We start from the raw sequence: 12,961 nt of genomic DNA on the forward strand, positions 1-12,961 counted from the left end.
AACGTCGCCTCTGTCCTTGCACTCCCGCTCTCCACCCCCCCTCCCCGCCTCATGGTCTGGCGAGGAAGCCAAACTATAGTTCCCAGAATTCCTTGAGCGGTCACAAGAAACTATAATTCCCAGCTACCCCCCGCGCGGGGCGGGGATTGGGCCAGAGACTCAGTGGGTAGGCCCGGAGACTACAACTCCCAGGGCGCCTCGCAGGTAGGCTTCTGGGCCACCGGAAGCGGCTGGCGAGCTGCGGCCGGCGGTGACGGGGTGTGTGCCGGTCAGGGTTAGGAGACGCAGGCATGCTGCGTCCCAAGGCTTTGACGCAGGTGCTAAGCCAAGCCAACACCGGGGGAGTCCAAAGCACCCTGTGAGTGCACAACAAGGACCCGAGCGGCGAGCGCTGGAGTGGGGCGGCGCGCGGCTGCCTGCAGCAGGGGTAGGGAAGTAGCCCTCCACCGGGAGGAGGCTGGTCGTATGAGCGGCCGTTTCGGGAACCCTACGTAGGGCTCCCCTCGGAAAGGGAAGTCGACGAGTGCGTAGGGCATGTTCCAGGATATATTCCTAGCAGATCCTGGCTTCCTAAAAGCGCCAGTAGCGGGAACTGGAATAGGAACCCAGGCGTTTCACTCTTGCTGAGTTTGTCGATAATCCTTCTCCATCCTCGCCAGGCTGCTGAATAACGAGGGATCCTTGCTGGCCTACTCCGGTTATGGGGACACAGATGCCCGGGTCACCGCGGCCATCGCCAGTAACATCTGGGCTGCCTACGACCGGAACGGGAACCAAGCATTTAATGAAGACAATCTCAAATTTATCCTCATGGACTGCATGGTATGGAGTAAAGTAGGCTGACCTCGAACTGCAGTGATCATCTTTCCTCAGTCTCCCGAATACTAAGATTGCAAGTGTGCACCCCTGTACCTTGCCAAATAAGTAATACGTAGATATTAAAGAAGGAAGAAAGAAAAAGTGAGAGTAGGGTTCAGATAGATGAAAGGGTGACATTTCCTAAAAGATTGGAGGAAGATTGGAGAGGGAAGGGAATCAGCCATGCAGCGATCTGTTGGAAAAATATTTTTGACAGTATGGGACATGGTTTATGCCTCTAGTCCCAGCACTTGAGAGACTGAGGCAGGCAGGTGGATCTCTGCAAGTATTTCCGACAGAAAAGCAATTGCAAAGGCCTTAGGGTAGAGTGATGCTTGGACAAATGGATACTCCATCAGTAAGGATGGTGTACCACAGAATGAGGAGATAGAGCTAAAGAGGCATGCCTGGTTCCTAGCACCCTGGACAGTGATGGCATGCAGATCCGAAGCAGTTCACCTAAGGGCAAATGCCCCTCAGAAAGCTCTTCGTTGTTATTCAGGCAGCCCTTTACACCACTCCTAACCATTGCTGACTCCTGCTGGGGGCTGAATCTAGAGCTAAAGCTCCAAAGACATTCACTACAGCCCTGCCATAATAAGAGTATTTTAAAGAACTTAGGATGGAGCTCAGTAGTGGAGCTCTTTGGGGTCCTAGATCCATTCTCAGACAATTTTTGTTTTTGAGTCAAAGCCTAATATACACATTGATACACACACCTAAAACAAGTTTCAGGAAACATCACTTTTCTTGCTGCAATGTGAAGTCTGTCTTTTTTTTTTTTTTTTTTTTTTGGTTTTTCGAGACAGGGTTTCTCTGTGGCTTTGGAGCTGTCCTGGAACTAGCTCTTGTAGACCAGGCTGGTCTCGAACTCACAGAGATCCACCTGCCTCTGCCTCCCGAGTGCTGGGACTAAAGGCGTGCGCCACCACCGCCTGGCAAGAGGGTTTTTTTTAAAAATAAGTATTTATTATGTATACAGTGTTCTCTCTGCATGTATCCCTGAAGGACAGAAGAGGGCACCAGATCTCATTACAGGTGGTTGTGAGACACCATGTAGTTGCTGGGAGTTCACCTTTGGAAGACCAGGCAGTGCTCTTACCACTGAGCCATCTCTCCAGCCCTGTATGAGAGGTTTTTTGTTTTTTTTGTTTTTTTTGTTTTTTTTTTTCTTCTCTTTTTTTAATTAATTTTTATTTTATGTTCATTGGTGTTGGGGTCCCCAGGAACTGGAGTTAGTTACAGATAGCTGTGAGCTGTCATGTGGGTACTGGGAATTGAACCAGGGTCCTCTGGAAGAGCAGTCAGTGCCCTTAACCGCTGAGCCATTTTCCCAGCACCCCTTTATGAGAGTTTTTCCCAGGTGTTATATATGTGTACCATGTGCATGCATGGTACCCCCAAGGAGGCTAAAAGAAGGCTTTGGATCCCCTGAACTGGATGCACAATATAGGTGTTGGGAATTGAATCCAAGTCCTCTGCAAGAGCAACAAACAAATTGGGTTATTGTTCCTGGTACCTCACTTGTTGAGACAATTCTTGGCATTAGAGAAGAAAACCCATTTCTGGGAGACTTGGTTTCCCAGAATAACTTGATTAGGAATTGCCTGTGCTGAGGCAGTGTCAGGCCCTTATGTATTAAGAGCTGGGCAAAGCTTCCTAGATGAGTTTCCCGCCCAGCCAGGCTTGAAGACAATATCTCTAGGATCAGAGGAGCCCTGGGGAAGGTAGGAACTAAGGATGCCAAGCAGAATGCCTCAATGTATCATCCCCACTAGGAGGGCCGTGTAGCCATTACTCGGGTGGCCAACCTTCTGCTATGTATGTATGCCAAGGAGACTGTAGGCTTCGGAATGCTGAAGGCCAAAGTGAGTACATTCCTATGTTACAACCTTCCTGGGCCCAGCCATAGTCCCTCTTCACTGTGTCCATTCCCTACATGTACCCCTTTCTGAAATTCTCATATCTAGTCCGTGTCTGAAATGGGCTGAAGAGCAGTGGGGGTGGGCTGGGGTCTGGTTGATGCTCATTGTGGGGCAGGGAGCCAATTTGGGATACCTCTAAGCATAGGCCATGCATGGACTGACATGTGCTTTTCCCTCCTTGCAGGCCCAGGCCTTGGTGCAGTACCTGGAGGAGCCCCTCACCCAAGTAGCAGCATCATAATAGAGTGATGGAAGCTGGAGTCAGAGGACGGATGGTGGATGGGAGGATCAGGGCCCTAGAGACACCTTACTGGACTGGTTACAGGAAGGTGGGACTCTGGCTTTAGCTTTTTTACAAATAAATTTCAACTCTTGCCTTGTGTCTAACTGCTTTCTTGGATGGAAGAACTCAGGCCATGGGAAGGAGTGAGTAAATTATTTAAGGGATTCATCCTCTGCAAAGGTGGGTTCCCTCATCTCCCATCACCAAATCTCCCAGCAGTTCTTGGCAGGGCTACCCAGTGTAGTTGACTTCTCCAGTGCTGGGCTTCTCACTCCAACCACTCAGAACTGATTTTTCTCCTTCTCCCACCCACGACAGGATTTCCTTGTGTTGCTTTGGCTGTCCTAGAACCAGCTCTGTAGACCAGGTTGGCCTTATACTCAGAGATCTGCATACCTCTGCCTCTTGAGGGCTGGGATTAAATTTGTGAGTCACTATATCAGCTTTAAAATTTTTTTAAAATTAATATGTATGAGTGTTTGGCCTGGTTTTATGTCTGTACCATGTATGTGCCTGTAAAAGTCAAGAGAAGGGCATCAGCTCTCTTTAGAACTAGAGTTACAGACTGTTGTGAGTCACCATGTGGGTTATGAGAACCAAACCTAGGTCCTCTGTAAGAGCAGCCAATGCTCTTAACTCCAGCCCTTAGAGCAGAATCTTGCCTGCCTATTTGGCAGTACCTTGGAAGTGAGCTAGAGGAGCAAAGGCCTGTGTTTGTTGGACACACACAAATCCTTTAAGGAGGGGTCCTCTCAACTTCCTTTCCCAAGTTTTCATAAGTCAGACCCTCTCTGTAGCATTTGTTTTGTTTTTAATTAAAAAAGAAAGTGGAGGGGCTGGAAAGATGGCTCAGAGGTTAAGAGCACTGACTGCTCTTCCAGAGGTCCTGAGTTCAATTCCCAGCAACCACATGGTGGCTCACAACCATCTGTTATGAGATCTGGTGCCCTCTTGTGGAGTGCAGATATACATGGAAACAGAATGTCGTATACATAATAAATAAATAAAATCTTAAAAAAAAAAAAAAAGTGGATGGTGGGAGGGAGAACTGTGGTTGGAATATAAAATGAAATAAAATAAAAAATGCAAAGAAAAAGAAGCGAAAGAAATTGTGAGCTGTTGGTGGTGGTACATCCCTTTAATCCCAGCGCCCCGGAGGCAGAGGCAGGAGGATCTCTGTGAGTTCGAGACCAGCCTGGTTTACAGAGCAAGTTCCAGGACAGCCTCCAAAGCCACAGAGAAACCCTGTCTGGAAAAAAACAAGCAAACAAAGAAACAAAAAACTTGTGTGTGGGGTGACCACTCTAACATGAGATCATACTTTGTAATCAATCACTTTGTGCCCCTTGCCTGTATGCTGATCTGTGTTTTTTTTTCTATATAAGGAGCCGGTAACCCTTCCTGGGGTATGCAGCTTTCCTGAATTTTCTGACACCCGAATGCGCATTCGTTCAATAAACCCTCTTGTTTTTGCAAAAAAAAAAAAAAAAACTTGTGTGTGTTTACACAGATGCCTCACCATTACATTTACTTTGTGTGTGTTTATTAGTGTGTGTGTGCGCGCGCTCGCGTGCATGTGTGGGTAAGTGTGTCCCACAGTACAAGTGGGACAACTTTTTTGTTTTTTTTTTTTTTCTTGAGACAAGGTTTCTCTGTGGCTTTTGGAGGTTGTCCTGGAACTAGCTCTTGTAGACCAGGCTGGTCTCGAACTCACAGAGATCCGCCTGCCTCTGCCTCCGAGTGCTGGGATTAAAGGCGTGAGCCACCAACGCCCGGCTTGGTTTGGTTTTTCAAGACAGGGTTTCTTTGTGTAGCTTTGGATGTCCTGGAACTCACTCTGTAGACCAGGCTGGCCTCAAACTCACAGAGACCCCACCTGCCTCTGCCTCCTGAGTGCTGAGATTAAAGATGTGTGTCATCTCTGCCCCTGAATGTTTTTTATTAGATTCATTAATCGTGTGTGCATGTGAGGATGCATGTCTGCCCTGGCACATGTGTAGAGGTCAAAGGACAACTTTGATTCTTTCCTTCCACCATGTGGGTCCTAGGATTTAGCTCAGGTTGCCAGACCCTGCATCAAGTTCCTTACTTTGAGTCATCTTGCTGGTCCCTGGTTTGTCTCAGGAGATAGGGTCTTGTTATGTGGTTCAGGCTGGCTTCCAAAATGGTACAGGCTGGTTTCCAACTTTCAATACTGTGCCCCAGCAATTCCCGGGAGTTGCAGGGAAAACCCCCAAACCTGGCTCCTCTTTCGAACTAGATGCCTTGCTGTGAGGCCTCAAGTCCTGACAAAGAGTTGAAAACCCCATGACCCAGGGTCTTCATCTTAGATTCTGCCCCCACATGCACTGCATCCGGCTCTTGCTGCACTTGTTTCTGCCACCATCTAGGAAGGGAGCAAACCTGTGTAAGGCAAGCAAGAAAGGACCCAGCTGGGCAGGTGGAGTCCCAGCTCCACCTGAGTGAGAAATGTGCCCATCCCTGGCCTGGGGCTGATAAGGAAGAGCTTGAAGCTGCAAGCTGCATTGCAGAGATGCTGGGCCCAGCTTGCATTTCTTGCCCCAATAGTCCTTCCCCTGACGCCCCAATTGTGCCTTTACCAAAACTTGAGAAGGGAAAGCTGGGGGCAGTAGGATTCTGCCCTGCCACGAGTCTAGTTCTCTCAGCCTAGTGGCAGCTCCCCTTCTACAAACCCTAGAAACCCAGCAAGATGCATTCAGCCTGCAGCCTGCAGCCTCACCCACTGTTAACTCTAGGAGCAAGCTCTCCTGTTTGGGGGAGTGTAGGCTGAAAGCAGATACCTAACCTGTTTAACCTGTCTGACGTCATCTTCGCTCCACCCACCTGTGCCCCAGGTCCCCAGTCGAGCTGGCTAGCTCTTCCTGTTCTTTGCTTCCGTCCTCTCAGCTCCCACAGAGTAGCCCAACCTGTCAAAGCTGAGCTTCTGGTGCTCTTCCTGGCCTCAACTCAACCCCCTGTTCCTCACCCCAATGAGAGGGAATATAGGTACAGGCCTCTAAGAGCTGAGAGTTGAGGCCTTTTAACCAATAAACAGACTGTGACCTCTGCACCTGCAAACACCTTCGCTCTCCATGCTGAGCCAAGATGGGGAATGGAAAAGATGAAGATTATAATTTTGTCTTCAAGGGTAAGTTGGGGCTCTTGAAAGGGAAAGAATCTAAAGAGGGTGGGAGAGAGTCTATTTCCAGAGGAGACAGGGTCTTTTCTTGGTTTTTTATTTCTTACTTGGACACCGACACCCCCACCCCCACCCCCAGGCTCAGCATTCCTTCTAGGAGAGAAAAGAGGCCTAGAGGAGTATAGGCAGGTCTGGTTACAGGTGCAGATGTTTGAAAGTTGTATGCCCTATTCCTTCCTATTGCCAAATTAGTAGGCTGCCCTACCCATTCTCTAATAGACACTCAAATCCCTGGGAATGTCAGCCTGTGAAGCCCAAGAGATGGAAGTCTGACTTCAGAAAGTACTTGCATTCAGGGCAGAGGGAGAAGAAAGCCAATGTAAGAGGAAGAAAGTTTGTCTGGGTGGTGGTGGTGGTGGTGGTGCTGATCTTTAATACTAGTACTTGGGAGGCAGAGGCAGGAGGATCTCTGTGAGTCCCAGGACAGCCTGGTCTACAGAGTGAGTTCTAGGATAGCCAGAACTACACAGAGAAACCCTATCTTGAAAAAAAATGGGGGGTGGGGGGGTAGGAAGAAAGTCATCTTGTCATCTTTCTGAGCAGATGCATAGACAGGAGGGGAAGGAAAGAAGTAGTCGTTGCTGAGCTAGTTAAGTTGATACATAGGGAAGACACTGGGATAATGCAGGGAATTTGAAGCAGTCTGATGGATTACATGGGACTCCTGGGCTGAAGCCTGTGCAATGGCCTTTTGCACCTTCTCTGGACATACACTAGGTACTTCTTCACTGGGCTGTCCCTGAAAGTGAGCATGTATCCTTCCTGCCTTTTTGTCCTCAGCTCTTAGAGTTTGGTCCCTCTATGGGTCTCTAGCCCACCTCTTAAAGGCAAGGTGGCCTGGTGGCACTCTCCTTCCCTTTGCACCACACCCCACAGCCCAACCTCAGCCCCACCCTGGCCCAAGCTGGGGAGCCTGTACTCCTGGCATTTTCCCAAGGAAGCTGGTAGGGCTGTGGCTGTGGTATAGTGACTCCCATTTATTGAGCTCCTTGTAGATACCATTTTCACAAAATCATCTTCACATCCCTGTTGTGGTCTATCAGTTTTGTGTGGTTCCACGCATGACCTCTCTGCCACAAACCAGTTAGCACAGATGGGGTCCCAGTGCTACTATGGAGAAGTGTGGGGTATTCTAAGCTGACTATAGGCCACCACATATGAAGATAAGCAGGAGTAAACAGGATTGGGTAGAGGGTAGTCACCTGCCATGAGAGCGCAGAGGTAGTTGTAGAACAGGGAGCTTTGGAGTAGCCTCAGAACAGTGACCCTGAGGTACCATGTGGAGTTGTCTAGGAGAGGCATGACATCCCATGTCCACGAGGGCTCATGTCACTCACTGCTACTGCCTTCACCCCTTGAAATGAAGGGGTAGGGCAGGCAAATCCTTCCTGGAAAGTAAAGGTGGGTAATACATGTATGTTTAGTACAGTGTAATAGACCTACTACGGGGTGCCTTCCTTGTCTATAAAAATGGGAATAATGAAGGCATTCATCTCTGGGCATTGTGAGGCTACATAAAGTTTTTTGGATGGTGGCTGATGTGAATGTCAGCCATTGGCATCACCATGGTACAGAGGAGGAAATTAAGTTGTAGAGAGTTAAGTAGCTTGCCAAAAAGAAGTCACAAAGGGGGCCGAAGAGGTGGCTTAGTAGGTAAGAGCACTGTTGTTCTTCCAGAGCACCCAGGTTCAATTCCCAGTACTCAGATGGTTCACAACCATCCATAACTCCAGTACCAGAAGACCTGACATCCTACCAGGCATGCATATATACAAGCAAAACATACATACACACAGACATCCATACAAGCAAAATGCTCATACACATAAAATAAATAAGTCTTAAATTAAAACAATTTTAAAAAGGCCACAAAGCCTGAGGACAGGGCCTGGATGGATGGATGGATGGACGCAGATGCTCCTAACAAAGGAGAGGCAGTGAGACACACGCATACCCACAGGTGTACTCCTGCACCCACCTCTCACCACACAGCAGTGTCACCTGCCAACGTATGCCTCCATCTCCCATCTCCCATGTAAACACACACACATCCAAGTCCCTCTTCCTCATGCTTCCAACTCATATTCAGACATCAGTAACTGGGGCTAGAGAGATGGTTTAGAGGTTAAGAGCACTTGCTGCTCTTCCAGAGGTCCAAGTTCAATTCCCAGCAACCACATGGTGGCTCACAACCATCTGTAATGAGATCTGGTGCCCTCTTCTGTCAGGCAGGCATATGTGCAGGCAGAAATTATATATATATCCTTTAAAAAAGGCAACAGGCTGAGTGGTGGAGGCGCATGCCTTTAATCCCAGCACTCGGGAGGCAGAGGCAGGTGGATCTCTGTGAGTTTGAGACCAGCCTGGTCTACAAGAGCTAGTTCCAGGACAGCCTCCAAAGCCACAGAGAAACCCTGTCTCAACCCCCTCCTCCCAAAAAAGGCATCAGCAACTTCCTCGCGCCCCTAGTCCAGAAATGTGCACCTCAGACCTCCCAAGCCTTTGCCTTTCACATACCTTGTCTCTCTAACACATGTCCTCTGTGAACAGCCCACAGCTCTTGCTGTGTTACCAGCAATACAGACAGACTCTGTTGCCTCAACAGCACTTGCCTTGAACACTCCTAGCCCTTCTGTCCCCACCCCCCACCCCCGACAGATGTCCAAGCAGTGTGGCCAAGAGACTGCCAGGAGATTTTCTTGCTTTTCTGAGCTCCTTTCTTTCCTGTGGGACAGACTCTGGCTCAGGTAGGCTCAGAGCGGCTGTGCCCTGGCTCAGCTCTCCGCTCTCCTCTCTCCACTTCCTCAGTGGTGCTGATCGGCGAGTCAGGCGTGGGCAAGACCAATCTGCTGTCCCGGTTCACCCGCAATGAGTTCAGCCACGACAGCCGTACCACCATCGGGGTTGAGTTCTCCACCCGCACTGTAATGCTGGGCACCGCTGCTGTCAAGGCGCAGATCTGGGACACAGCTGGCCTGGAGCGATACAGAGCCATCACCTCTGCGTGAGCCCAGGCCTGGGGGGATTGTGAGGACCCTGGGACCCCAGCGCTCTCCTATGGACTAGAGATGTGGGAGGATGGGAGGCTGGAGAACGTTGTGTGTTCCCTGGGACGGGAATCATGACAAAGACAGTTCTGTGATTGACCAACAGGGACAGATAGGGTGTAATGATTGTTAACACAAATCATGGCCCCACTTACTAAGCCTCTCATGTGACCAAGAAGATACAAAGTACTGGCATTTTGTGGAGCTCTTAATGTATTACAGAAACAGCTGGGCGTTGGTGGCACACGCCTTTAGTCCCAGCACTCGGGAGGCAGAGGCAGGTGGATTGAGTTCAAGACCAGCCTGGTCTACAAGAGCTAGTTCCAGGACAGCCTCCAAAGCCACAGAGAAACCCTGCCTCGAAAAATAAAAAACAAAACAAAACAAAACAAAAAGTATTACGGAAACAAGTGAGATGCTGTAATCCAATCCATCCTTGTTTAGATTGGTGCTTGGAGCAAGAGCGCCCCCTGACTTCAGCACAGTACTCTACTCTTGGCAACATGTCTAATCACAAGTGCCAAGAGCTAGCTGAACTTTAGAGGGTTTTTTGGCAGACTGGGCAAGCCTGAGCTCACATGTAGACCTGGAACTCACTATGTAGTCCTGGCAGTCTGGAACTTGCTATGTTCTAGGCCAGGCTGGCCTAGAACTCATAGAAATCTGTTGCCTCTGCCTCCTGAACACTGAGATTAAAGGTGTGTTCCACCATTCCTGACCATGATGTTTTAAAAATGAGATTGGTTGATTGATTGATTGGTAGATGGATGGATAGATGTATGGATTGTACTCAGAATTGAATTTATGGCTTCCCATACAGTAGGCATATCCCCAGCTTGGAATATATATTTTATAAAGCCTCAGAAAGTTAGGCCTTCTGGCACCATATCCAGCGTCTCTTGGTCAGTGTCTGAAATGTGGTCTGTCTATCAAGTATGCTAGAAGACAGAACTACAAGAGACCAGAAGCAGGAAGCAGGGTTTATTGTTATGTATACTAAAGGGCCACACCCACCCACCACTCTTATCTATTTGACCTCTTATAAGACTTGGTTGACTTGTTAATAAACTAGGAATAAACCACGCATGGTGGTTCACACCTGTAATGCCAGCCAAAGCAGGACGATTGCCTTGAGTTTGAAGTCAGCCTGGGCTACGTATTGAGTTCTTGTCTCAAAAGAAAACAAGGAATAATTAAATCTGAAGACAGCCTTTTGAACTCAGGCTCCAGAAAGAGGCTAAATGTCTGTAGGAATTCAGGTCAGGTACTGGTTCAAGGGGCATATGTGGCTCACCCTGAGAAGATACCAGAAGAGACCACTAGATGAAGAGCCGTGTGAGAAAGACATTAAAAGTGGAAGATCCAGGACTGGAGAGATGGCTCAGATGTCCTGAGTTCAATTCTCAGCAACCATTTATTTGGTGGTTCACTATCTATAATGGGATCTGATGCCCTCTTCTGGTGTGCAGGCACACAAGCAGGCAGAATGCTGCGTAAATGAATGGAATTAATGAATTAGTCAGCTTTTTTAAAAAGTGGAAGATCCAGGGGCATGCCTGCTCAGGGTCCATGTAGGCACTGGCGGGTGGTACAACTGTAGACTCTGAGACCAGCATCCCTGCAGCACCAGGGTGCTTCGAGTGCTCTGCAGGGGCTGGGGTCCTCCCTGGCTGCTGGCACACTGGCAGGCCTTTAGCTTGATGATTATGTTCTGGGGCTGAGCCCGGCATCCCTGTCCATCCCTCCCTCTCGCCCCCATACAGGTACTACCGAGGAGCAGTCGGGGCACTCCTGGTATTTGACCTAACGAAGCACCAGACCTATGCTGTTGTGGAGCGCTGGCTAAAGGAGCTCTACGACCATGCTGAAGCCACTATTGTTGTCATGCTTGTGGGGAACAAAAGTGACCTCAGCCAGGCCCGGGAGGTGCCTACAGAGGAGGCCTGCATGTTTGCTGGTGAGAGCCTATTCCCCCTCAGTCTGATTTTCGATTGCTCATACACTTAGGGCCCTGAGTGGTCTGTTCTCTCATGTGGTTCACTGCTTCCAGGCCCTCTGGGAACCCATATGCCTCCGCCTACTCCCTGCTGTGAGACTGCCTTCATTAACAGTTGTTTATAGCTGATTTTAAGACAGCCCCCACCCGGACATACCCAGAGCCCCTTGTGGTCTCCTTCCTGGTGGCCATCTCCTTCCCCAGCTTTCTGGGTTTAGCAGTAAGCAGTTCAATGTGGCGGACTAGAGCACAGCCTCCAGCCTCCTCTCGGTCAGTTCCTAGATGTAGGCCATGGTGCAAGTTCCTTCTTCATTCTTTCTGCGTTTCTAGGTTTTATTTTCCTAAAAGAAACTGCTTTATAGATTGTATAAAGGATTAAACGAACTACTATCTACCAAGGGTTTTGCATATATAAAAAAGACACAGGAAACATTAAATAAATATTATTATTGTTGCCACTAACCCACAACTAATATGCACTTCTTTCCTGGAAGAAAACAATGGTCTGCTGTTCCTGGAGACCTCTGCCCTGGACTCCACCAATGTTGAGCTAGCCTTTCAGACTGTCCTCAAAGGTGAGAGCCTGCTCACATTGGGTACTCGATTTCAGGTGGGATACCCTGTCCTAGCTCTTAGCCCACCATAGGCCTCCAAGCCTCCTCAGAGACACTGGTCCCACCACCCATCCTAGAGTTTACAGAAGGAACCAGAGGTCTCAAATTTTTTTAGGGGGCTGAGTCTGGGTTCAGCCTTCCCAGGAAGGTAGACAAGACCCAGGTGTCAAAACTACTTCCTGCCAGTAAAAAATCTTTCCAGGGTGGCCACCTGTGCTCAGAAATGGTATGGTTAAGGGGTGGGACATTAAACTTCTGCCTGATTATTGCTCTTTGTTCTTAGAGATCTTTGCAAAGGTGTCCAAGCAAAGGCAGAATAGCACCCGGGCCAACGCCATCACCCTGGGCAATGCTGAAGCTGGACAGGATTCTGGCCCTGGGGAGAAGAGGGCTTGCTGCATCAACCTCTGACTTCAGCCATGGTCAACCCTGTGTCCCTGTCTTTATCCGTCGGGTGCCCCCCCCCCTTATTGCAGGACTTCTCCCTACCCTCGAGTCCCTGTTCACAAGCACCCAGGGGCACCCATGCCCTACCACATGTCTCTATCATCTGTCCACACCCCTCACAGGCCAGGGCCCTCAAATAAAGCTGTTTTGTATCATGCTCTGGTCATTTTACCGCCTTCCATCTGTCCCTCGTCGGATCATCTGTGCTGCCCTTCCAACTTTGACTCCTCCTGAGTCGATTCCTTTCTCCATCCCTTTCTGTCATCCCCACCATATCCACTGCCCCTCAGGGCCTGCTTTTGGAGTTCTGTGGTCTGGGGACAGTGCCAAGGGGGCAGGAATTGCCTACCCTTCTCTCTGCCAGCCCCTAGGGCAGGTGGGGGATGGAAGATTGTGTGGAGGGGAGGGTTATTTGGAAAGCAAAACAAAAGAAACCATCCTCCAGCACCATCTGGTACCCAAAGCTCTGGTGCCAAGAACTGAGGTCACTCTAATGCCAGGGGCAAGAGGAGGTGGCTAGGGAAGATTCAGAGAGCAGGGCCAGCCTACTATATGTACTCAGGAAGGGTTCGTAAGACTGGAGGGGACACTC

The 12,961-nt window shown here is 49.3% G+C and overlaps 2 protein-coding genes across 2 annotated transcripts; both read left to right on the forward strand.

Annotated features, from left to right (window-relative positions):
• The first annotated feature begins 197 nt into the window (after nt 1-197).
• Lamtor2 (late endosomal/lysosomal adaptor, MAPK and MTOR activator 2) lies at nt 198-3,164 on the forward strand. Its single transcript, XM_027393134.2, has 4 exons — nt 198-358; nt 660-822; nt 2,637-2,726; nt 2,968-3,164. Exons 1-4 carry the CDS (start codon nt 291-293, stop codon nt 3,022-3,024), a joined length of 378 nt encoding a protein of 125 aa, XP_027248935.1. The 5' UTR covers nt 198-290; the 3' UTR covers nt 3,025-3,164.
• Nucleotides 3,165-7,377: 4,213 nt separating this feature from the next.
• Rab25 (RAB25, member RAS oncogene family) lies at nt 7,378-12,526 on the forward strand. The gene is made up of 5 exons (XM_035451330.1): nt 7,378-7,392; nt 9,001-9,269; nt 11,076-11,269; nt 11,803-11,883; nt 12,206-12,526. The coding sequence occupies exons 1-5, from the start codon at nt 7,378-7,380 to the stop codon at nt 12,331-12,333; spliced, it is 687 nt and encodes a 228-aa protein (XP_035307221.1). The 3' UTR covers nt 12,334-12,526.
• Nucleotides 12,527-12,961: the final 435 nt, after the last annotated feature.

Source organism: Cricetulus griseus (assembly GCF_003668045.3).
Source record: "Cricetulus griseus strain 17A/GY chromosome 1 unlocalized genomic scaffold, alternate assembly CriGri-PICRH-1.0 chr1_0, whole genome shotgun sequence".
NCBI lineage: Eukaryota > Metazoa > Chordata > Mammalia > Rodentia > Cricetidae > Cricetulus > Cricetulus griseus.

What these genes read in the sequence shown, in the direction of transcription:
- Rab25 (XM_035451330.1), top strand. An exon ending in TACAGAGCCATCACCTCTGC is followed by an intron (nt 9,270 to 11,075) that starts GTGAGCCCAGGC and finishes GCCCCCATACAG; the next exon opens with GTACTACCGAGGAGCAGTCG. An exon ending in CTTTCAGACTGTCCTCAAAG is followed by an intron (nt 11,884 to 12,205) that starts GTGAGAGCCTGC and finishes CTTTGTTCTTAG; the next exon opens with AGATCTTTGCAAAGGTGTCC.
- Lamtor2 (XM_027393134.2), top strand. Translation starts at nt 291, where the DNA reads ATGCTGCGTCCCAAGGCTTTGACGCAGGTGCTAAGCCAAGCCAACACC. An exon ending in TTATCCTCATGGACTGCATG is followed by an intron (nt 823 to 2,636) that starts GTATGGAGTAAA and finishes CATCCCCACTAG; the next exon opens with GAGGGCCGTGTAGCCATTAC. An exon ending in TCGGAATGCTGAAGGCCAAA is followed by an intron (nt 2,727 to 2,967) that starts GTGAGTACATTC and finishes CCCTCCTTGCAG; the next exon opens with GCCCAGGCCTTGGTGCAGTA.